The 22,778-nt window shown below is 44.5% G+C and overlaps 4 protein-coding genes and 3 non-coding genes across 9 annotated transcripts in view; 6 read left to right on the plus strand and 1 right to left on the minus strand.

The window, feature by feature from the left end:
• The first annotated feature begins 2,032 nt into the window (after positions 1 to 2,032).
• On the plus strand, positions 2,033 to 3,755 carry Acsx2 (Acyl-CoA synthetase X2). The gene is made up of 2 exons (XM_017169028.2): positions 2,033 to 2,709; positions 2,766 to 3,755. Exons 1-2 carry the CDS (start codon positions 2,042 to 2,044, stop codon positions 3,724 to 3,726), a joined length of 1,629 nt encoding a protein of 542 aa, XP_017024517.1. The 5' UTR covers positions 2,033 to 2,041; the 3' UTR covers positions 3,727 to 3,755.
• A 1,387-nt stretch (positions 3,756 to 5,142) lies between these two features.
• LOC108075985 (Acyl-CoA synthetase X3) lies at positions 5,143 to 7,106 on the plus strand. Its single transcript, XM_017168675.3, has 3 exons — positions 5,143 to 5,326; positions 5,379 to 5,890; positions 5,949 to 7,106. The coding sequence occupies exons 1-3, from the start codon at positions 5,183 to 5,185 to the stop codon at positions 6,904 to 6,906; spliced, it is 1,614 nt and encodes a 537-aa protein (XP_017024164.1). The 5' UTR covers positions 5,143 to 5,182; the 3' UTR covers positions 6,907 to 7,106.
• A 275-nt stretch (positions 7,107 to 7,381) lies between these two features.
• On the plus strand, positions 7,382 to 9,542 carry Acsx4 (Acyl-CoA synthetase X4). The gene is made up of 4 exons (XM_017168915.2): positions 7,382 to 7,606; positions 7,673 to 8,067; positions 8,134 to 8,250; positions 8,302 to 9,542. Exons 1-4 carry the CDS (start codon positions 7,466 to 7,468, stop codon positions 9,266 to 9,268), a joined length of 1,620 nt encoding a protein of 539 aa, XP_017024404.1. The 5' UTR covers positions 7,382 to 7,465; the 3' UTR covers positions 9,269 to 9,542.
• Positions 9,543 to 13,982: 4,440 nt separating this feature from the next.
• Positions 13,983 to 14,055, plus strand: TRNAV-CAC (transfer RNA valine (anticodon CAC)). The gene has a single exon. It is a non-coding gene; the product is annotated as a tRNA-Val (tRNA).
• A 586-nt stretch (positions 14,056 to 14,641) lies between these two features.
• Positions 14,642 to 14,714, plus strand: TRNAV-CAC (transfer RNA valine (anticodon CAC)). The gene has a single exon. It is a non-coding gene; the product is annotated as a tRNA-Val (tRNA).
• A 270-nt stretch (positions 14,715 to 14,984) lies between these two features.
• On the plus strand, positions 14,985 to 15,057 carry TRNAA-AGC (transfer RNA alanine (anticodon AGC)). The gene has a single exon. It is a non-coding gene; the product is annotated as a tRNA-Ala (tRNA).
• A 4,787-nt stretch (positions 15,058 to 19,844) lies between these two features.
• Positions 19,845 to 22,778, minus strand: part of bnl (fibroblast growth factor branchless) — a 47,804-nt gene continuing 44,870 nt past the window's right edge. For 2 of the 3 annotated variants that reach the window (XM_070286732.1, XM_017172667.2), the window contains exons 4-5: positions 20,741 to 22,005; positions 19,845 to 20,062 (exon numbers count right to left, since the gene is read on the minus strand). In XM_070286732.1, the coding sequence (XP_070142833.1) occupies positions 20,038 to 20,062; positions 20,741 to 22,005 (1,290 nt within the window). In that variant the 3' untranslated portion in view covers positions 19,845 to 20,037. Of the gene's footprint in view, positions 20,063 to 20,740; positions 22,006 to 22,068; positions 22,201 to 22,778 lie in introns of those variants that run through there. The other variant, XM_070286733.1, reaches the window with a different exon arrangement.

Raw genomic sequence — 22,778 nt, forward strand, 5'->3', positions numbered from 1 at the left:
TGGTTGACTTCCTGCAGCATCCTTGTAGTCCATTGCCTCTGCCCAAAATTTCTCTGTATCATTAATATTATCCCATTTAATGAGATGAATTTTGTCAATTTGGGATTTCAGTTCCTCAATATTTGTTATATTAAAATATTAAAATATTTTAATGAATTCCTAAACATTTTTTTGGGATCGCAAAATATTATCAACTTAAAATATGTTAACCGTTTTTAATATTTCGAAGATTTCGATGACACTATCGATTAGAAATAAATTCATGATCACATAAAATGCACATAACCATCGGCAAAAAATAAACAAGCGCCGATTTATAAGTTTTTTAAACTTGTAGCGTTAGGAAGGCAAATAAAATCAAATACATATACAAATACAAATACAAATATTTTTATGCCATAAAGAATATATTTCTTACAAAACAAACCGTTGATTTCGCAAATACATTTAAAGCTAGAATATGCTATATTTATTATAAAATAAGCTATATTTCAAGCTATAAGCTAGATGCAAATTTTACAAGCTTTTCCAGTTTCAAAAATGCTAGAACTAGCTTACAATAAGCTAAACTGGCAACACTGTATAGCGCTCCGATGCGACCGAGTGTGACCGACGCGCCCGGAGAAAATTGCCATTAAGAGTGTGGCCAGATCCTTATTTGGGCCAGTGTGACCCTTTGCGCCTGATCATGGCGCGCGCGCGCATTCAATTCAAATCTATTCCATATTCCATATTCATAGTTTTCTATTGTATATTCTATTATCCTCCTTATTTTATATCTTACGTATATATTTGTGCGCGTCACGATATCATTTTTAACATTTTAACATTTAAAATAATTAAATATTATTAAAGTCAATCCAATTTTTATATATTTTAAAAAATAAAATTAGTGGTTTTTGACTGGTCCTATAGTGACATAGGATTAGGATTAGGGTAAGGATTAATTAGATTATAGCTTAGGATTAGGATCCGTCTGTCCGCCCGTCTGTCCGTTTCTACGCAAACTAGTCCATCAGTTTTGAAGCTATGTATCTCAATGAAACTTTGCATACAGTCAGAAGACTACTCAAACTGCTATATAATCGGAACGGGCCAAGTTATTTAAGAACTTCGGTTTTAAATCAGTTAGCAACTAATTAATTTCTTAAGCTTACCATTGGAATGTGACGGCTGAAAAACATCCACCCGTAGGAACTAGCAGAATGATATCTTAACACAGACAGACTTCCCACCTAACACATTACTTCTTCCTACTCTACATCCAATAGCACCTCTCTCTCCCTTAATAAACATCTATTGAATGCCTCCATTTCCTAATGCTACACTACAGTAACGGTAACAATAACAAGTCTAATATCCACATTAAATTAAATAAAAAATATATACAAATTTTGTATAATTGAATTTTTTATTATTTCAATAGCGAATCTGAATATACATATGTTTTGACCTTTGTTAATAATTTTAGTACACAAACATCATTATTTAAACAATTTTAGCTAAGCAATTATATAACCCCTTTTAAACTTAGAAAAAATATTAATAAATTTTTTTGTTAACGGACACGGCTAAATTGAGTCGACACTTGATCAAGAAAATATATTCGGTGTAGGTTCGAAAAAGAGTTTTTATTCTAATGCAAACTTCCGTTTTTATAAAACAGTAAAAGCACAAGTCCAAGGCGATCTGGAAAATTTCCGATAATGCAAAACGGAAAGCAAGCTTCCACCAAAAGCTAATATTTTTCAAAACAATTTTTATAGGCATAGATTTGGTAAAGACAAGTTCTTAACCCCGCCTTGCGTGTCTAGCCGTTTAACATCAAATAACGGCACATCTTAAATATAATTCAAGCCGCCAAACGCTTTTCCAACAGCGATATCGTGTCAGGCGAACGGTTCCCCAATCAATACGTGAAATTAAATATCCGGACACTTTAACTGCTAAATTGCCGTCTAATTTTTGCAATTTCGGTGACCTTTAAATAGGAGCGGCTGCATCGGAGCGTGCTGCAGTATCAAACGGCGCGTGCATCACGATGTTGGACCTCAACGGCACTCCGGCGACCTGCTACGATCCGGTCCAGAAGATCTGGAGCGGCTCCAGTCTGCAGAGCCTCTACAACGAGGACCTCACCGTGGGCCAGATCATCTACCGGCAGCTGCAGCGGCAGCCCCAAAGGATATTTCAGATCTCGCACACGGACAACACGCGACTGACGCGCTCGCAGATGCTGCAGAATGCGTCCAAGGTGGGCTGCTACCTCCGGGACCAGGGATTCGACAAGAAGACGGACATGGTGGGCCTTCTGGCCCGGAACTCCACTCATGTAGGGGCGCTTGCCTACGGCTGCCTCTTTAACGGCACGCCCTTCCATGCCGTCAACCCCAATCTGGAGCAGAAGACCATTGCCAGTCTCTACAGGATCACCAAACCACGCATCCTTTGCTGCGACGTTGCGGACTACGAAAAAATCAAGGACATAGCTTCCTCCCTGGGATCTCTAGTCCTGACGGTTAACGGAAAGCTGCCAGGAGTCACGAGTGCGGGGAATCTGCTACAGAGTCCTCTCCCCGAGGACTACGAGCCTGCGCAGTTTCAGCGGGGAGTGGATCGCACCATGGCCATACTCTGCTCCTCGGGCACCACTGGAACGCCCAAGGCGGTGACGCTCTCCAACAGTCGCAAGCTGTTTGAAATGCATAGGTGGGAATAAGAAAATATAAATTGAGACACAGTACATAACCAATCGTACCCTTTAGCTATCTAGGTCCAGACGACGTTCAGTATGCTCCCAGCACCCTGGACTGGCTGACGGGACTCATCACCCTCATAACGGCCGGGGTGTTCGGCACAGTTCGTCTGATTTCCAGCGAAATGTTCAGCACAGCGCACTTTCTCGATCTTTGCGAGCAGCACGAGATCAGCTGGACAATCATGGCCAATTCCCACGTGGCCATGTTGGCCAACTGTCCGAACACTAGCATCCAGAGGCTGCGGAGCCTGAGGTACCTGCTCTTTGCTGGCGGCCACTGTCTGGTTGGCACTTTGAAGAAAATGCAGTCCTTCCTACACGGACCTGGCATTCTAAGGAACGCATACGGCCTGACAGAGGTGGGAACGCTGATCTCCTACAACTACGACACCCAATCGAAGCCCACTTCGGTGGGTCGCCTGATGGCGAATATTCGGGTAAAGATCGTGGATTCCTCGGGCCAGTTGCAGGGGCCCAAGGGTCTGGGTGAGGTGCTCTGCCACAACGGGCAGTCCTGGAACGGTTACTTCGGAAATCCTCAGGCCACGGCGGAAATGAGAGACTCCGAGGGATGGTACCACACCGGTGATGTGGGCTACTTCGACCAGGACAACTACCTGCACATCGTGGAGCGCAAAAAGGACATGCTCAAGTACCTAGGCATGATGTACTACCCCCACGAGGTGGAGGAGGTGATCGCCCAAATGCCCGACGTGGCCGAGGTCTGCGTCTTTGGCATCTGGCGGGAGATGGAGGGCGATGCCGCCGCTGCATCCGTAGTCCTGCGATCCGGCAGCAACCTTCACCCCAGCCACGTAGAGCAGTACGTCCGAAAGAACATATCCGTGCAGTTCAAGCATCTCCACGGCGGAGTACAGATAGTCCCGCAGCTGGCGAAGAGCGCCAACGGCAAGGTCAATCGGCATGCTGTCAAGGCGGCCTACTTAAAAAATGCGAATGAATCTTGAAATCTTATAATTGCACAAATAAAGTAAACAATTACCACGCAGAATCTTTGTTTAGTGATTGGAGAAACTGTGTTGCAGTTTAATTCAGGTCACTGTGTTCTTGTTATGACATTCCAGGGTACTGTTACTTATGTATTTAATGTTTGTGCGTAACATTTCTTAAGAGATCAAATAAAATGTAATTAGCATTGTTCCTATAACATTTCTTAACCCTCTAGTGCCCAAGACCGCCTCTAGACGGGCAATGGTATTATTTTCATTCTTTTTCACACGTTTTTCCGTTTTTTCTAATTCAGGAAAGTCCAAAAATTAAGTTCGTTGCGTTTGGAATACATACTAGAGCTAACGCAAGCTGCTGTATTCATTTGAAGTTGAAAATTTGTGCAACTTGGACAAAATAATTATTTTGTAAGAAATGCAACATATAAATACTTTTTTTAAAAATTGGAAAAAAAAATTATAAAAAAAAATTGTACTGTGTTGCTGACAGTCTCAATGACATTTATAAAAAACATTTAAATAAAAAAAATGTTTACCTAATTTTTTGTTGGCCAATCTTCCCAGAACCGCCTTCATGCGGTCCAAGGTTTTAGTCATATAAAACTCGATCCGAGCAAAAGTAAAATTTTTTCTAAAACAAACATTCACTTTTGATACATACTGAATCCAAAAATAATTTTTTTTTTTTGAAAAAAAAAAAAAATAAAATGTGGGCACTAGAGGGTTAAGAGTTACATATCCATATACCATTTTCAGTAATCCAGCTAAGCGGATTCACTTGAAGCTTGATAATAATTCTCCCTTATAATTAAGCTATCATGCCCACAAGTGAAAAAAATACTCATAAATTTGTCAGCCAATTAAGAATAACTTAAGTAAGCAACTTAGATACACTTACTAAGCCGATAAAGCAGAGACAAAAGTCTATTTTTACAAACTTTATAGTTATATTTGAAGAGAGAATAGTGAATAAACGTAAAATCCTAATTTAACTATAATATTAACTCAGAATAGCTACTGACATCGCAACTCTTTCTCTTTATCCCTCTCTGAGAAGCTTCACGGGAATTACGAATCGATATGCGATAACCTACTAATGTCTATATTTACTTATATCGCTGCGCTCGCTCTCAATTTCAATCTAAAAATCTGCCTAATCATGGCGAATCGCAGCCTCACTCGCCTGCCCAGATATGAGCAGTATGCATTTCCCGGCAATTACCCCGACCAGAAGGCAAGTGTTTTGTAATGGAGATTGCCTCATTGAGCGTCGCCTGAGTGCCGTTGATCACAAGTGCGAATGCGATCGCGTGTCGGGGCAATCAGTGCAACTGCTACACCCGTAAGACCCCGAAAGCTATCTAAATAGTTTGCGAATAGAGCGCTCGGGTCTATAAAAGGAGAGCAGCCGCTGCAGTTCGCAGTTAGTCGCGAGTTAAGTTTAAAGCTTCACGGAATGCCATACCGACCAGCCAACTTCTACGATGCTGATCTCAAGATCTGGAGAGGGGATCGGGTAAAACATTACTTCGACCCACATCTGTCCATAGGAGAGATCATCTTTCAGGAGATGCGGCGTCACCCCCAGCTCATTGCCCAGGTGGGTTTCTCCTAGAAAGCATAGAAGTGAAAACCTAAGCATGAGCTTTCAGATCTCGGCTACTGAGAACACGATACTGACCAGGGATGAGCTCCATGCCAACTCCATGAAAGTTGCCAGCTATATGCGATCCCTGGGTCTCCTTCAGTCCGACGTGGTGGGCCTTATAGGCAGGAACACCACCCACATGTCCGCCGTGGCATACGCCTGTTTCTTCAACGGAATCGCCTTTCACTCGCTGAACATCTCCTACGAGCGAAGCACCATAGAGAAGCTCTTCGACATAACCAAGCCACGTCTCATTTTCTGTGATGGAGATGAGTTCGAAAAGGTGCGCGCCGCCACCGCATCCCTGGATGTCAAAATTATCACCATGCGCAATCACCCAACGGACTCCATCAGTATTGATGAAGTTCTAGCCACTCCCATCGAGGAAAACTTCCAGCCGGCTCGTCTGGTACAAGGCAACGATCAGACGCTGGCCATTCTTTGCTCTTCGGGCACAACTGGAATCCCAAAGGCTGTGACCATCACCAATAGCCGCCAGATCCTGGCTGCCAGCTAGTAAGTACGGACAACGCCTTGCCTTGGGGTCACTTAATCACGAAGCTTCCCCCTACAGCTGTCTTACCACCAGCGACGTCCAGTACACCCACAGCACTCTTGACTGGATCACCGGACTACTGACCACCATTACTTCCGGGGTGTTCAGCACAAAGCGGATAGTGGCAGACAATGTATTTGATCCCGCGTTCTTCATGCGACTCGTCGAGGAGTATAAGATCACGTGGATAATTCAAGCGCCATCACACATGGCCATGATGACAAACTCACTGGCATTCCAGACAGCGGATCTGTCCAGCCTCCGATATTACCTCTTCGGAGGATCTCGGGCCTCGTTGGAGACCCAGCACCGCATCAGGAGTCGCCTTAGTCGGGACTGCCTGCACTTCGCCTACGGATTCACGGAGCTGGGCGCCATGGCCTCCATCAACCTTCACTTCGACGAGAAACCCAACTCAGTGGGTCGCCTGGTGAGTGGCGTCAAGCTGAAGATAATCTGTGAGCAGGGCGAGTCCCTTGGCCCCGATGAGGTGGGCGAGGTGTGCATTCACAATGGCCAGCACTGGGCGGGATACTACGGCAATCCGGAGGAGACCCACAAGATGCGAGACCCCCAGATGTGGTTCCACAGCGGCGACCTTGGCTACGTGGACGACGACGGGTTCCTGTACATCGTGGAGCGCAAGAAGGACATGCTGAAGTACCAGAACATCATGTACTATCCCAACGATATCGAGCGCGTTATCTCAGAGATGCCGGAGGTGGCCGAGGTCTGTGTCTTCGGGGTGTGGGATCAGATCAATGGGGACGAGGCTGCTGCCGCCGTTGTGAAGAAGCAGGGTAGTGATCTCAAGGTCCAGGACATTGTGGACTACGTGGCCGAACACATTGAGGCCAAGTACAAGCAGTTGAACGGCGGAGCCATCATTGTGGAGGACCTCGTGCGCTCGCCCAATGGAAAAACGAATCGCATGGCCACCAAGGCGTTTTTCCTGGAAACCAAGATCTCAAACTAGAGCGGAGGTTGAGACCGAAAGTTCAAAAAATTGAATTTTTTGTAATAAAGAAGTATTAAAATTTTTAACGCAGCTAGAGAGCCAGCTAAGGAATATTGGATAAATATCACGATACTTCATAAATACATAATTTTAAGCAATTTCTTCTTCACAGAAATTAAGAAATCCATTTATAAAATAAATTATATATTCCCAAATTAGCTTAATTCTTTCTTTCAAGATGAATTACAATGTGTTTACAAGTGGGGCATTCGCCCAAGGTCTTTCTATTTATCTGCTCGTCACTCAATCAATCTCATATCAAAATTATTGTATCTTGAACCCCTTTCGCCTGGCTTATCTCACTGGAACCGCTTATCGGAGAGCTTTCCGAGCTTCGGCCTCATATCGGTGACGTAGTGACCCGGTTAGGTGATAAGATTCCACCTGGACTGGAAGTGGCCTGAGCACGGCGAGCGGTCGCCAGTCGCTGAAGAATCGTTATTGGACCCGCACCCGGACTCGCGCCCGGACAGAAAACCGTTTGTTGAGACCCGGCCAGCTCTTATCAGTCGCCAGAATGGAACGCTCGAGCACGAATTTCGATAAATACACTAAAATTTGGAGTGGACCAAGGCCGGCGAATTTCTTTGATTCGGATTGTTCGATTGGTAAAATTCTGTTTGCGTTTATGCGGAATCATCCATCCAGCATTTGCCAGGTGGGCTAAACCTTTAACCCTTTAACCCTTCTTTTATGGGAAATAATATAAATGCTTCCTCTGTAGATTTCCGACACCGAGGGCACGGCTTTGACCAATGGCGAGGCCATCACCTTTGCCATCCGAATCGCCCAGCAACTGAAGGCACTGGGGCTTAAGCAAGACGATGTGGTGGGAATTGCGGGAACCAACACTACTTATCTAATGCCCGTGGTTCTGGGTTGCCTCCTGAACGGAACGCCCTTCCATGCAGTTAGTCCCTGGCACGACGAGGACACGATGAAGCACCTGTTCTCCATCACCCGGCCGCGGCTCATCTTCTGCGATGGCTACGTCTATCAGAGGCTGAGCATCATTGCCAGGATACTCAAGTCCCAGGTGTACACTCTGAAGGATCATCGCTTGGGCATGCCGCGAGTAGAAGATCTGCTCGAGCCCACAAAAGCGGAGCTTTATTATGTGTAAGATGGTGATTTTATAGAGATAATATGGAATCGGTCAAAGATCCTTGCTTCTCCTCAATCTAGGCCCGAACACCTTCTTCTGGGCGGCGATCAGACGGTGGCCGTCCTGTGCACCTCTGGCACCACGGGTCTGCCCAAGGCCGTCTGCATCACTAACTCTGCTTGCCTCTTTGACTTTGGGTGAGTCTTTAAAAGAGTATTTTCGGATTTATAATTCTCAATCCTTTCCAGCTTCGTGACCGGTCAGGATGTATTGCTCTCCTTCAGCACCATCGACTGGTCGGCAGGCATGTTCAACATGCTCTTCAGCTGCTGCCACGGCTCCACGCGGATCATCACGGACCGGGCCTACACACCCGAGTACATGCTGCAGCTGGTGGAGAAGTATAAGGTGACCCTGCTGACGGTGGTTCCGCAGCAGGTGGCGTCGCTCCTCAAGGCGCCAACCCTAAGCAAGCAGCGCCTCTCCAGCATCCGCTTCGTGAGTGTGGGCGGTGGCTCATGCTACGTGGCCAATCTGCTAAAGCTGCAGGACTTCCTGATCAAGGGACAAATATCCTACGGCTACGCCCTGACCGAGTGCGGCGGAGTGGCGGCCAACATGGGCGTGGCCAAGCCCTCCTCGGTGGGCAGGATTGTGCCGGGTGTGCGGGTGAAGATCCTGGACGACGCCGGACGAAGTCTCGGCCACGGAGACACAGGCGAGATTCTGGTGCACAACGGGAAGCTATGGAATGGCTATTACGGCAACCCCAACGAGTCGAAGCGTATGCAGGACTACCAAGGATGGTTCCACACCGGCGACATGGGCTACTTTGACGACGAGAATTACCTGCACATTGTGGAGCGGAAGGGCGACCTCCTGCGCTTTCACGGCGCCCAGTACTGTCCCCACGAGCTGGAGCAGGTCATCGCCGAGCTGCCGGACGTGATCGAGGCCTGTGTCTTTGGACTGTGGAACGAGGTGGACGGCGATCCTGCGGCAGCGGCCGTTGTCAAGGTCCCGGGAAGTCGGCTCACCGAAATGGATATCGTGGAGTACGTAGCCAAGCGCCTGGTGGTCACCCACAAGCAACTCCACTGCGGGGTATTCTTCCTGCCAGAGCTCCCGAAGACAGGCAGCGGCAAGGTGCTGCGCCAGCAGGCACGCGATCAGGCGCTGGGCAAGAAATGGGCCGACTACGGCAACGGACACTAATCTTTCATAGACTTAATTCTGTTAGGCTTAAAGACAATTAGTAATTATCGCCGGGTGACTCATCCAGCCAGTGTTAGAGTACTGCCGAAAAAAAATAAAATATACACCCAAACGCAGGCAGACGAGTATGTATGCTTGATATCGCCGGCTTATCTCCCGATGATTGCGTTCCAGGTGCGATAGTTGCGTACGGACACCCATTGATCATCAGCGGTGTTTGCCGGGGGGAACGGATTGTCGTTCAAGGTAATGCTGACGGTGGCGGTCAGCATTCTTGGGCAAGTATTGCTTACCGATAAGAGGTTGCTTGGAAGCCAGTCCTATATGTTGACAGACAAGCATCTTGTCGAGAATTACACGATTTCTAATTGAAATCATCCTAGGTGACGCATCTTTACGAATAAATGTAATATTAATTATTTGAATAAAAATGTACGTGAAATTATCTTTACTGTTGCAACTCAGTAGCCAGCAATATTGAGGATCTATACAAAATGTAATTATTCAAGTAATTCCATGTTTACTAATTTAAACTCTATTTTTATTTATATATTTTAATCTAATCTCTTTTAAATGCTGCCGTCAAACAGCATTATGGAGTAAAAGCATCTCCCAGAAGAAGAGCCAACAGCTGTACGTGTGAAGCGACCCTCGCAGCGACATATCGAGTGCCTAATGATCCTAATGATCCGCATTCCAGTTGGGCAAACACCAAACCCTTTGGGTGACGGGCAAAGGAACAGCAACATTATCATTTGATTGACAGCGGAGCAAAGTTGCACTTTGTATGTACGTGATCTTGTAGCCCTGCAATTGGATACTCTGGCCCCCGCATCCTGCACTCGGCTGATGAGTGACATGCCGCCCCGACTGAGTCACGATCGATCGATGGCTGAATGCTCGGGTGCAGTCCCGAAATAAACTGCAACAATTAAGAGCCACTTTGGCTGGGAATTAATTCGGCGGGGATCAGTGATAATGATCGCAGCAAGCGGATTGACGGGCGGAAGGAGCATCTTCATCTGCGTCGGGCCGTTGTTTTCAATGTCAAGTTCAAGAAATACGATCCATACCGCGCATTTTCGGGGCATTAAGTAGTGCCCATTGATCAGACTGGCAGACTGACTGCTTGCCTGAGCTGTCAAAACCTGCTTGGGTATGCAGGAAGTGCCGGGCATGACCAATTGGATGCAGTGGGGCAGCTTCTCAAAGCCGCCTGGCGCCCATCCAATCCGATCCACTCTCGGCAGCTCCGACGGCGGTTCTAATTGTCAGGCAAATGCCAGGTACCAAATACAAATTATCATTGGTCAGTAACGCCGCTAATAATAATATGTGTGCCGGTGTAAATAAATGGCTACGCTCTTTGTGCGACGATCGCCTGAATAGTTTTCGATCATGATCACAGATCCAGAGTCGCAGATCGCAGATTGCATATCTGCGATCTAATCTCCACGCTGATTAATTCATTAGCAAATGTCGACTAGTTTGTCAGTTACATGGATATGACTGCTGCCGCCGCCATTGCTGCTGATTGGCGTTATTAATCGTGTAGAAAATGCTGAAATTGTTTGCGCTTATTTATAATACTAAGAACTAATTTATGTCTCACGAAGTTACGGATTGAGAGATTGTTTAATTACTCCTACCATTTGCATATGTCACAGCACCAGTCTGACTAAAGCCCCCGCCACACGGTACCCCAGCTGTATATCCTCACTACCCTCCCTCTCCCCACACAACCCATGCCCAACAGGAATCTTATTAAGTCATCTAATGCAGCCTCGCATTATTGGAGTGTACGGAAGGGCATCATGCTTGAGTAAACCTCAAGGAGATCTAGAGGATCGATGGGAATATACCTATTATGTCAGTTTGGTACTTAATTTTTTAACACAAATACACCAGAGAAAATATTATTAGTACATTTGTCTTATTCTAACTATTTCGCTAGTCGCTCTTAAAATATTTAGTTTTTCTAGAAAATTATTTTTTTAATTTAAAGGAACCCTTTTTCAAGTAGATAATATAAACCTTGAATAAAGGCTTATTCTCTGAACATCTGATGAAGGGTCAAGTACATTACCGATATACTTTCATAAGATCGGTATTTTTATATAACCTTCCAAACAAAGCAAAGGTTCAAAATTTATAATTAATCCATAAAGTCAATAATATAATTTAAAAACTTTAAACTGAATTTACAATTTTCAAAAATTAGTTATCTTTATTTGTTATTATTAATTTTGATTATTGACGAATCGAATTATATATGACAATCACTTATGCTATATGTTATGCTTATGTTAACCCATTCCAATTTATCAGTCTGCTTTAAGTAACTGTTCCATGTATATCCTGCACATACCTCTGATACCCTGCAGAGAACAAGGGCATAACAACTTTGACACATTGCCTTCGACATAGGGGGAGCTGAGAACAGAATTTATGGCGCTTAAATTGCAGTCATGCGCATGAGCGGCAACGACTAACAAGATCGGTGCCCCCGCCTGACTCTCAAAGTCCCGATCCCCCGAACTCGATCAGCCTTCACTTCACGTGGCTAACCCCTTCGCTGTGGCTGCGGCTTAGAGCGGATGTTTGGTGTCAAAACACTGCAGCGGCCCGATGCTGGATGCCTTTTCTCTGGAATTCTATACCGGACCCGGGTCCTGGCCCGTAATTTATGTAAGCGATGTGTTCGCCAGTGAAAACAAGAGGAACGCGGGATCGATGATCGTAAAAATAGTCCGGGCCCCATGTTGATGTTGCTTTTATCAATTTGTGTTAAGTTCGCTTCTAAGCACGGAGCAGGCATAGATCATAAAATGGCACCCCCCGGCATCCGATGGATGATGGCAGGGGATCGGCTTGGATCGGTGTGGATCGCTTCGAATCGGATCGGAGGGGAATTTACATAATTACCGCTGGCGGTGCTTTGGTGAGAGCCGACCGAACGTGTCAAAATGAAAAGTGTTGCATGATTAGCGAGTAAATTACAGCGGCCAGGCATAAATCTATCCCAGGCCAGTCCGCCAGGCCCGGAGATAATCAAATAAATGTAGCGATTAATAAAAGATGAAGATGCAACCGCAGTGGGCACAGATGGGGACAGCGGGGGGAGCGAGGACCATCAACTGGACCTGCTGAGATCGAGGTCTTGATCTTGGCCAAGAGTTCTGAACCAGCGCAGCTGCCTTGGATCGACTGGCGCCTCAAGCGTGCGAATTTCTCGCCGCCCGTTGTGGGAGGTGTGAAGAACGACCGCGGCCATGTACTGAGAGTGTATTCTGTGCCGGCGACTCCAGGAACTGGCCACCTCCAGCCCCAGGCCAGCGGCCGGGCCGACATGACACATTGTTGTTCGCGTAGCATAACTTGGTCAAAAAGCGATGATCATACCATAGGATGGAGCCAGTGGCCAATGCTGATGATGATGGAGGTGATTCCTCAGCCTGCAGCCAAACGCAAATGGAACCGGCTGCCGAGTGCACTGAGAGAAGAGATTAGGATAGGCTTAGTCTAAGTTGTTGGGTGTTTACTGGTTTTTAAATACCTTCATTATATTACTTTTATTAACTTTTTTAAATAAACATAACTATCATTATTCAATTTATTAATTTACATTTGGTTTTCCTATAATTTCCAAGTGGATGTCTGTAAATAAGTTTTGCTTCCGAATTTAAAAAGTAGTTAAAGAAAAAATACTTGCGTGTTTTCTTTCAAATTTTTTCAGTCTTTCTTCTCTGTGCCTCTCGTTATGCAGATCCCAGCGATAGATACGATTCCTTAACAAGTCTTCGCAGCTGAGAAGCCGGCGGGGGAAAGATGCCGTCGCCGGGTGTTGTTAAGAGCAAAGTGTTGTTAGCCGGGCCCGGAATCGGTAATGTGTTCGTCACTTGTTCGCCAGTTGTTGCGTTTTAGCGGTGGTTTCGTATTACCGTTGCCCAGTCGGGACCCGGTCAAGGTCTCCCTTTCCGTGGCGACAAGTGTCCCCAAGATCGCAGAGCCAAGAACCAACTTTCATTGAGCAACTGCAGCGGGGACGGGTTTGCACTGCATATTACATATTGCACATTGCATTCCGATTCATCGAATCGCATCGAGCGAAGTGGAGTAAGAGTGGCGTGGAGTCGCGTCGCCTGCATTTCCTGTCGCATGCGCCACATAAATTAGTTTTCCATGTTCACTTGTCACTTGTATCGCCATTGGCCAGTTGAACCCGTTTGCCGGCCGTTGCGGGTGTCCATTCCACTTAGAATCCGCATCCGAGCGATTGCCCTTATCAGTCGCCGCCGAAGCCATCGCCGCATCCCCAGCACAATTTGCAATCAATTTTGGCAAGAAGCCACCTAATTGCTTTTGCGGTTTATTTATAGGGCCGCCTCACGCACCGCCCGGTTAGATGATATCAGAGTTTTCCTTATTAAGAGGCGAGTCGGAAAAGGGAAACTCTCTGTTGTCGCAGCTCATTCCCAACTATGTTTATAGTTCAAGTTTAAGCACCGAATTCCAAGGAGTTATCTTCAGCAGTCTAAACACTTTTACTCGCTTATCGCCATGCCCATAAATTGGGGTCTCTGTCAACGCATTCCTGCGTTTGTCCCGCATAGAAATTATGCAAATCTGGGCATTGATATATTGGGCAGCCCAAGCCGTCAGATCTTCAGTTGTCTTTAGCCTATGGCCACCATTGGGCTGTCTTTTTTCAGTTGTTTCCGTAGTGTAGCGGTTATCACGTGTGCTTCACACGCACAAGGTCCCCGGTTCGAACCCGGGCGGGAACATTTCAATAACTTTTTTTTATTTTTTCTCTCTTTCGCATGCAATTTGTATTCAATGCCAATTGACCCAACCTCCCAGTTCCCGCTGTTTTAGTTGAAGTTCATACAATTAATTTTCTCTCAACCGCATTTACTTTTTATTTCGATTTAATGAGGCTGGTTTTATGAGCGTTTTCAGGTGTGTTGTATTTATAAACACGCCGACCCTCAGCACGCACCGAACTTCAACTGCATTTACGACTCGCAGCGTCCCGGCGTCACTCCCAGTTCCCTGGTGTTTTTATGACTTTCCTTGTCGACTACCGCCACCCAAGGCGAAAGGTTGTCTGGAAATAGGACAGCGTCCTATTAAAGAAAGTGCTGTTATTGCTTAAATATGCTGCACGCAGTGCGTCTTGGGGGTTGCGTTGACAGACAGTGCAACATTCTAAATGCTTTGAACTTGACAGAGAAACTAGGAAAAAATAATATAAATGGGTTGAGTTTGGTTGTTTTTAAGGGCCAATTCTACGAATTAGCAGGACACGAAGTCTTTTGTTATCCTTTTTGGTACTTAATTGTTTGGACTTTGGTCCTTGTGAGACTGTAGGTTTCCGTAGTGTAGTGGTTATCACGTGTGCTTCACACGCACAAGGTCCCCGGTTCGAACCCGGGCGGAAACAGATTACGAATTTTTTAAAATTTTTATTTTCTTTAAAAATTTAAATAAAGTGCACATTTTTTACCATAATCGTTATACCCTCAAATCGGTCAGTAAACCATACTAATATTTTAAGCTTTTTTTTGTTTTTTGTTATATTTCGTAAAAAGCTCTCTCACTTGCTCTTTTTATTTGAAGCTTTTTTGAACACACATAAAGGGCTAAACTATTGAGACACAGCTAACGGTGGGAAAGGCCTTCACATAACAACTATGACATCGAATACCCAACAGGGGATGTAGCTCAGATGGTAGAGCGCTCGCTTAGCATGTGAGAGGTACGGGGATCGATACCCCGCATCTCCAAGACAGTTTTTTTTTTATTCTTGTCATAATGAGATTTTTTTTTTGCTTTGTGAACATTTGCACATATCACTTACCCATAGTCTGGTCGGCTGATGGACATGCTCTCCCATCGCCGGCGACATTTGTGTCCAATTATTTAGTAAATAGAATATCATGCCGGTTTACAACTCCATTTCACACGCTTTTCCAGCCGACTGGCCGAACCGGCTCGTTATGCAATGGCGCTGTGACTTTGACTCCTTGGCCCGTCTCCGCTTCCATTTCCCGGCGGCGTGGTCACCGCCCGGCAGACATCGCAGCTAATCCAATTAAGCGTATTCATCATATTCACGCAATGCAGGCCATGAACTAGAACTGTAACTAAACCTGACTCGGCGGAGGGTGGCGGCTGGCCATCGAGGGGTCAGGGAATCAGAATCGTGGATCGGGGATCGGGGATCGGCGAACGGGTATGACGGAGATTCTGACATTTCCGTCATGTCCGGATGATTGAAATCTGTTTAATTGATTTTAACTAAGGAATGCGCGCAAGTTTGCTGTACTTAAAGAATTAAAAAGCGAAGCGGTTTTTGGGGTTCCTCTTCTGTTAATTTGATTATTATATGTTCTAGTTAATGGTTATTGTTTTTCCCTTTTTTCATCTTTTCCTAAAATGGTTTTCTTTGAAATTTTTAATGTTGGTATTATTTTAATGTATTAATTATTTTTGAATTCTTCAAGGGTTTTAATTTAATTTTTCTCCTGCCCAAAATGCTTGCTTCCTCTTATGTGGGGATATCTGAGTAAGTTTTTTTAAAAAACGAAAAAATATCGAAACAATCCTACGTGTGTCGATAGCGGTTGAGATACAGAAACTAACAAAATTTGATTTTTTGTTCTAGATCAAAAATTAAGTCGATAGGTTTCCGGCCATGGACCCCTTTCAAAAAAATAGGGCCTACGAAGAAATGCTGCACAGCCGCCATTTTGTTTTCGATTTATTAAAAAAAAAATGTATTTTGTACTTCACATATAACATTATAAAACCTACTTTAAAATTTTTCGATTTGCTTTTATTCAGTTGGCCAAAAAAAATTCTTGAAAATCGGCTTTTTTTGGCCAGTTACTCAGATGTCCCCCCTTAAGTTTCAGGTACTTACTTTTAAACAGGGATTAATTATGATTTATTGTGGCTCTATGGTATAATTGGAAATTGGTAGAAATACCATAATAAGTAACGGCCTTAATGAAACAAAGTAATAATGACACCTTAAATGGATAAGCCTCGATCAAAGTAAAAGCTTTATCCCACACATAGAACTACAAATGCAGTTGGGCTGTTAGATGTCACGGCAATAAATTAATTTCACCGAATTTCAGTGGGCGTTCATTAATAAATCTATCTAATCTGCCACTCGATTTCGCTATATACATACATACTGCTAATGGCCACGGCATTGGCATTGATCAGGTGCAGTTGGTTGGACTGGGTGGCTGTTTGTGGGTATGCCCACACTGGATTGGTGTGAATCAGCCAAAAAGTCTTGGGGAGTATTCTCAATACGTCACGTAGACCTCGCAACCGTAAGTGCTGCCAAAAATGTATGTTTGTATGTTATTCAAATCACCAAATTTAAAAATAATGAGAACTGTTAAGCGAATTAGAACGAAAACGTGATAAAAGAACATAAATTAATTTTATTATTAATAGAGAATACTTTCAATACTTTCAAGTCCCTTTAAAGTTTGCAATTTAAACAAATAAGTGGCCTTTAATTTTTTTGTAAGCACTTAAAAGCCTTATGCATATTATATAAATATAGTCCACAAATAAATTTTAAATATTTTTAACTCATAAAAGTTGCAAGTAATTTCGTGACGCATTTTAGTGAAAGGAAAAACCCCGAAACAGAATGCAATCTTCGCTTTTGGGGGCATACTCCAGATAGAAATTTTAGCGGTCATTAGCTGGTGACAGCAAAAACCCAAAGGTAAACAGAAACAACGCTTTTCGTGACATTGTGGGCAACCAAAGCCCCCTTGCCATAAAAATAAATATAAATGTACATATAAATATGTATGGTACGTTAGCGCCGCCAGTTCGCGGGCTTCTCCCGAATTGAACTCTTTTAATCAGCCAAGCAATTACCGCTCTCAGACTGCCAGCTGCGATATGGTGGCCATATGATGATCGTGATCACCGCCAGAGCAGCTGATAAGGCCCGGAAATGCGCGTGGGGAGCGTGCGCCGGCGACGTCACCCCGCTCTTTTATGCTTACGCCAGCTTTTGTTCCATGCTGGCAGTATGTTGCCAAGAGAACTCTGATTCCCGGGCTCTCCGGCTGTCCGACTGTCCGAGCTTCGGCGGCGGGTGGGTCTGGTCTGGGTCTCTTTATTATTTCTGATCGTTTCGGCTTTTTTTTTCGGCTGCTGTGGGGGCTGGGCGGCCTCGTGTTTCGCCTATTCATGCGAAAAATTCAGCAGCGTCTGAATGAACGCGAATGTGGGAACATGAGCGACGTCGAGCAGCAATTTCGCCATTTCAAGGCCTACGTGACTTGTCTCACACAGGGAAATCGGAACGATTTAAACTGGGGAGCACGCCAATGCGGTTCTGACTGCGGTTCTGGGTTTGGGATCGGGATCGGAACCAGAGCGGATCGGGTATGTGTCTGGGTCTGGGTCTCCTAGTGTAACTTTACTTTATTATCCATTTATACTGCAGGTTTAACAGTAGAACCTATCTCCTGTGGGATATAAAATTTGATTGAATTTAAGATACTAATTAAAAGGAATGATTTGTATGAATTTCATCAGAAAAAATTAAAAATAAATAGTCCAATTTATATATTTGTATTTTTCTTAAGAATTTATTTGTATTATTTCTTGTTAAAGTCAGTTCCTATCTATGGAAAATTTATAACAAAATAATCGGTACTCATTTATAAGTCAATATATTCAGTCTAGTAAAACCATAATTATTAGATAACTAAAAATATTTTTCATTGCCTTAAAAAGTTATTATTCGGTAGCACAAAAAGTATTAAGAAATGATTTAAACTTGCAAATTTTGTAACTCTTATATCATTCAAATCGACGTTAAAATCTTAAGTGGGCAAACTGACAATGTTTTTGATTTACGGACATATTATAATAGAGGTAATGCCTGTAATAGCCCCCAAGTGGCCGCCCTGCGATCTCCCGTGATTTAGCTGCGGCAACCACATGATCTCTACTCTTTCGGCACGTGCTGTCACCTACTGCCCATATGGAAAGGTCTTTGACTGAAGTCAGCTGGTATCAGCATATTACGCGAGCGGAGAGAGCACAGTGCCGGGCGAGGTGCGACTAGCTCTCCGGAGTAATCAGCGCTATCTGCTCACCTGTTTCCAGCGCAATCGATGTGTGCCATAATGGTGACAGTGGGATTTAATCAGAATACGAAATATTCCCCGCCGCCATAAGCTTTCCAAGCGGCTGTACGGAGCCCCCGACATTAAGAGATACCGAGAACTAGGTTTTTGAATATTTGAATTTTTATTTACAGTAGTTCGCGCTTAGTTGTCTGCTCGATTTCTGCCTTCAGTCTTAATGATAAATACGAAAAATAGAATATTCTATGGGTAGATTTAAAGGTAGAACTCTTATGCTTAAAGATCAGGAACTTTAGCTTTGTTGTGTGGATCGGTGGTCCAATGTGCGAATTATCTCCGTCGATCGATCGAGGGATCCCTTTACAGTCTGACTCGGGTCTGGAGGAAAGCCCAGGCGACCATCTGCAGGCACAGGCTGTAAAGGGCACAAAACATTATAGAGGGGGTTTCGGGGTGCTGACTTATAGAGAGGATATAACAGAAAACCATGCCAAAAAATAAAATGAGTGTGCTGTGATAATTTTGTAAATTTATTCAACTTCAATGGGGCAACGTGCAGAAAACAATTCAATTCCATGCAATATATGTATGTGTACCAGTATATCGGAGAAGGCGTACTCATCTTACCACATTGACTAAAACACTTTCTCAATTTGATATTAATGTAGTTTTAATTTTATTCTTTTTAGTTTAGTTGCTCTTGCGTTTTCTCATGCTCTTTTCATGGTTCATTTACTCACTTATCTGGAAAATGTTTGTATAATGCAATTATAACAGAGTTTTGTTAGTCTAAGGCCTAGAGTCAACTTAATCGTAGTTTATAAATAAATATTTTCAAATAAATAAATAACTCAATAGTACAATCTATAATTTCACGCTTATCTCTCGTCGATTAAATAAATTAATATTACATGTTAGTTGCAAAAGTATTTGTAAGTGAAATACAATGTTTTGATTTATGAACTCTTCAATCCCTTTCTCCGGTTTCTAATATTTAATAGTTGCTTTTCTTCGATGTGTCGTTGGCTTCATAGTTTCGCTTGCGGATGCTTAGGGGTTTCCCTTGGGGAAATTCATCTTAAAAATTGATTTACAGAGCTTAGGCTACGCACTGAGAAGCAGCGAGGTTCGGTAATACAAAGACAAAAAACTGTATCTTACGACTAAACCGTGTATCTGCAATTTGTCAAAAAACTGTTTGCAAGACCCTGATTTTGGCACTGCAAACGATTGCTTGACAAACTGGGTAACATATTCGAATTTTCTTCGCTTTGTCCGTTAACAACATTGGGAATAGCACTTTGCAAGTTTTCAGTATCTATTTGTAGAGTTCTTCGGAGTGGTAGTATTTCTGAGTATTTTCATCGACGTGAAAGTTCCGCCGCAGAGACTCAAGTATTTCAATAGACTCTTTCGTAAGGTTATGGCTTCGGTTTCGAATTTTCGATATTTTACATCGACATATGTATTTGTGAATTGGATGGGCGTGCAGTTTATCATACATTTCGATCATATATTTTTATACTCCAATGGGTTGAGAGGTTCTTATTAAATACCCGAGACTCCGTCGTAATACATTTGATATTCATCGTTTTTGGGGGGCTCTGGGGCTGGCATTGACCTGGATCATCGCCGGGGAGTCAACAGTCCGCTGCATCAAAAATATTTTATTGAACCAGGGAAGTTGAAGGGGTTTGGTGATGTATAAGGTATGTACACTCTGGCTGAATGATGTATGTGTATAGTGAGGATATATTTCTGGATGTGCAGTGTAGTGTTTCGTATGTACATAGTAGGTGGCTGATTGTGAAAACTTGCAATTACAATATCTTTTCCATACTCAGGCCAGTCATTATACAGCGATTTGCGATTCTCCCTTCTCGTTTCTCTCAAATTTTCAGATTCTGCACATTTTGAATGTTTTGAATTTTGTTCTTTGCCAAACCAAATCTTAAGGATACCCAAATAAATAATAAAATTTTGAAAAATACTTTGAAAAGCACACAATAACCAAATAATAAGAAATCAAAAAATACAAAATGTGAGAAATAACTAAAGAATATTAATCAATTTGGAAGATACCTTTAAAAATCTATTAAGATTTAGGATTTTTGTTAAAGTTAATGCCAGAAGGAAAAAATGTTTTAAATTTAGAAAAATATTGAATTGCCAATCCATAAATATATATAAAAAAGTTATTGCCAATACAAGTTATTTGAGGAAATGCTCAAAAATATATTTTAGAAAATCTCTACTTAGTTCGTTTTGTGAGAAAAGATGGAGTTAGCTCTGGAAAATTTCGAATGAATTTGCTTAGGGGATAACTTACAAATCGTAGTAGAGCGAATCGTCGCCGACTGCGCTGCTGCGTCCCTGCGCCTCGGAGGTTGCGTCCTCGTAGCTAGCATCCTCCATGGAGCCGCCGTCGGTGTCGGCGTCCTCCGGCTCCTCTGGCTCCTGCTCGGCATCCTGCTCCAGATCCTCGCCGCTGGCCAAGCGCACGTTGCGCTCCACACGATCGCTGGTCTCGCTGAGGGCCAAGGACGGCAGGGGCGAGCTGCTCTCCCAGTGGCTCTCGGGCGGCGTGGCCAGACTGGTCGCCATGGTGGTGGTGGTGCTGGTGGAGATCAGGTCTTGCTTCCGCTGCTTTCGCTTGCCACCGGGCCCAGCTTTGGCCTGGTGTTGCCGCTGCTGTTGTTGCTGCTGTGGCTGCTTCTTGCCGCCGCCATTCTGCCGCTGCTTTCCGGCTTTATTGCCTTTTCGCTTGCCACCCGGCTGGATGTTGCCCTTGCCCCTCTGCTGCTGCAGGCCCTTGCCCTCTGTTGGGCCAGTACCTGCACCTGCCCCTGCACCTGGTTGCTTCTTGCCACCATTCTTCTTGCCGCAGTTGGGCGGCGGGCCTCCCTCGGCGGCCGCCTTCTCGCGCAGCTCCTTGCATCGCTGGGCCTTGGGACCCAGCTTTCGCAGGTTACCCGCTCCAGCTCCCGGCCGCTTCTGGCACTGGTGCAGCTCCTCCTGCTCGTGGGGCCGGCACTTGCGCCGCTTCTTCTTGTCCTTGCTACTGCTAAGGGTACTGCTAAGGGTGCTACTAATGGTACTGCTACTGCTAAGGCTACTGCTAATATGGCCGCTCTCGCTTTGACTACTGTTACTAATACTAATCAGGCTGCTGGCACTGCTGCTGCTGCTGCTGCTGCTACCACTGCTACTACTACTTCCACTACTTCCGCTTCCACTCCCACTCCCGCTGCACTGCGGAGGCGCCTTGAAGTGGGCCACGTCGATCAGCGGGATCAGCGGCTTGCCCGTATCACAGAGTTGGCGTACGCCGTGCTTGACGCGATTGGCCCCGAAGTTCTTGGCGATCAGCTGCTCCACCCGATCCTGCGGCACCGTCTCCGTGATGGCGTTGGTGTAGGTGCTAAGCTTGCGCAGCGACCGGCTGGCCGAGATCTGGGTGCGACGCAGCTCTCCCTTGCCATTGAGGGCCAGGTAGAAGACGCGCCGCGCGTTCGAGTTGTAGGTGGAGGAGTACGTGTTGTAGTTCTGCAGACCCATGTTCTCGTTGAAGACGCAGTCGTCGGTGAAGTCTTTCTGCAACAATCAAGGGCTGTGATTAAATTATTTGGCAAAACACGGATGGGAAGGAGAGAGAACATAAAATTCCCAAGTACGAATTCAGAGAGACACGACTAGAGCTCGGTCAGAAAAGTCTCTTCAATAAAATTGAAATACTTATCCCAAGTAAAATCTTTTAACATTTTCTAGAGATAGATGCTCCGTTGGGATATTAACTAATATTAAAATTAAGTCTTGACATCTACCGGTAGCTAAGGGATTCAAATGCTTACTATAAAAAAATTTCAAGCAACCAATAAGTGTTTAGGCTTCTTCAAAGGGTTACTGGTTGTCATCTGATTCTTTACCGAAGTTCTACAGAATCCGAACGCATTCCCCACCGAAATATACCTTTTTTGAATTCGCTGTTTACGGGCGGCGTCTGTATCTTTTATCTATCGCCAGAGCAATCTGATGGATAAATGCGCTCATTATCACAGGATGTGCTCCTATCGGCGTTGACCATCGATAGCCGTCTATGGCCATAAACATTTCTACTTTATGAACACCTCATGACAGCCGAACAAAAGGACCCAAGGAGCCAGTTGAAATAATTACCGGCGCTGAGAACTAAAAATTATTGGCTAGGTAGAAAATGTAAATCGAGAGCGGGGAAAGGATTCTCGGCAAGTCCCTCTTCTTGTTGGCCTTTTGGATGCGCGCCGACTGCCCCAGACATCTGCAGATCAAATTCAATTAACAACATTGAATTAATTCGCTTGTCAGGCAATTAAAATTGCTTCGCAAAT

The sequence above is a fragment of the Drosophila kikkawai genome, chromosome 3R (genome assembly GCF_030179895.1).
Source record: "Drosophila kikkawai strain 14028-0561.14 chromosome 3R, DkikHiC1v2, whole genome shotgun sequence".
NCBI classification, from domain to species: domain Eukaryota; kingdom Metazoa; phylum Arthropoda; class Insecta; order Diptera; family Drosophilidae; genus Drosophila; species Drosophila kikkawai.

Excerpts from the sequence above, each read along its gene's own strand:
- LOC108075985 (XM_017168675.3), top strand. The coding sequence starts at position 5,183 with ATGCCATACCGACCAGCCAACTTCTACGATGCTGATCTCAAGATCTGG. Across the intron at positions 5,327-5,378 it reads ACCCCCAGCTCATTGCCCAG|ATCTCGGCTACTGAGAACAC; the intron begins GTGGGTTTCTCC and ends ATGAGCTTTCAG. Across the intron at positions 5,891-5,948 it reads CAGATCCTGGCTGCCAGCTA|CTGTCTTACCACCAGCGACG; the intron begins GTAAGTACGGAC and ends TTCCCCCTACAG.
- Acsx2 (XM_017169028.2), top strand. The coding sequence starts at position 2,042 with ATGTTGGACCTCAACGGCACTCCGGCGACCTGCTACGATCCGGTCCAG. Across the intron at positions 2,710-2,765 it reads AAGCTGTTTGAAATGCATAG|CTATCTAGGTCCAGACGACG; the intron begins GTGGGAATAAGA and ends CGTACCCTTTAG.
- Acsx4 (XM_017168915.2), top strand. The coding sequence starts at position 7,466 with ATGGAACGCTCGAGCACGAATTTCGATAAATACACTAAAATTTGGAGT. Across the intron at positions 8,068-8,133 it reads AAAGCGGAGCTTTATTATGT|GCCCGAACACCTTCTTCTGG; the intron begins GTAAGATGGTGA and ends TCCTCAATCTAG. Across the intron at positions 8,251-8,301 it reads GCTTGCCTCTTTGACTTTGG|CTTCGTGACCGGTCAGGATG; the intron begins GTGAGTCTTTAA and ends AATCCTTTCCAG.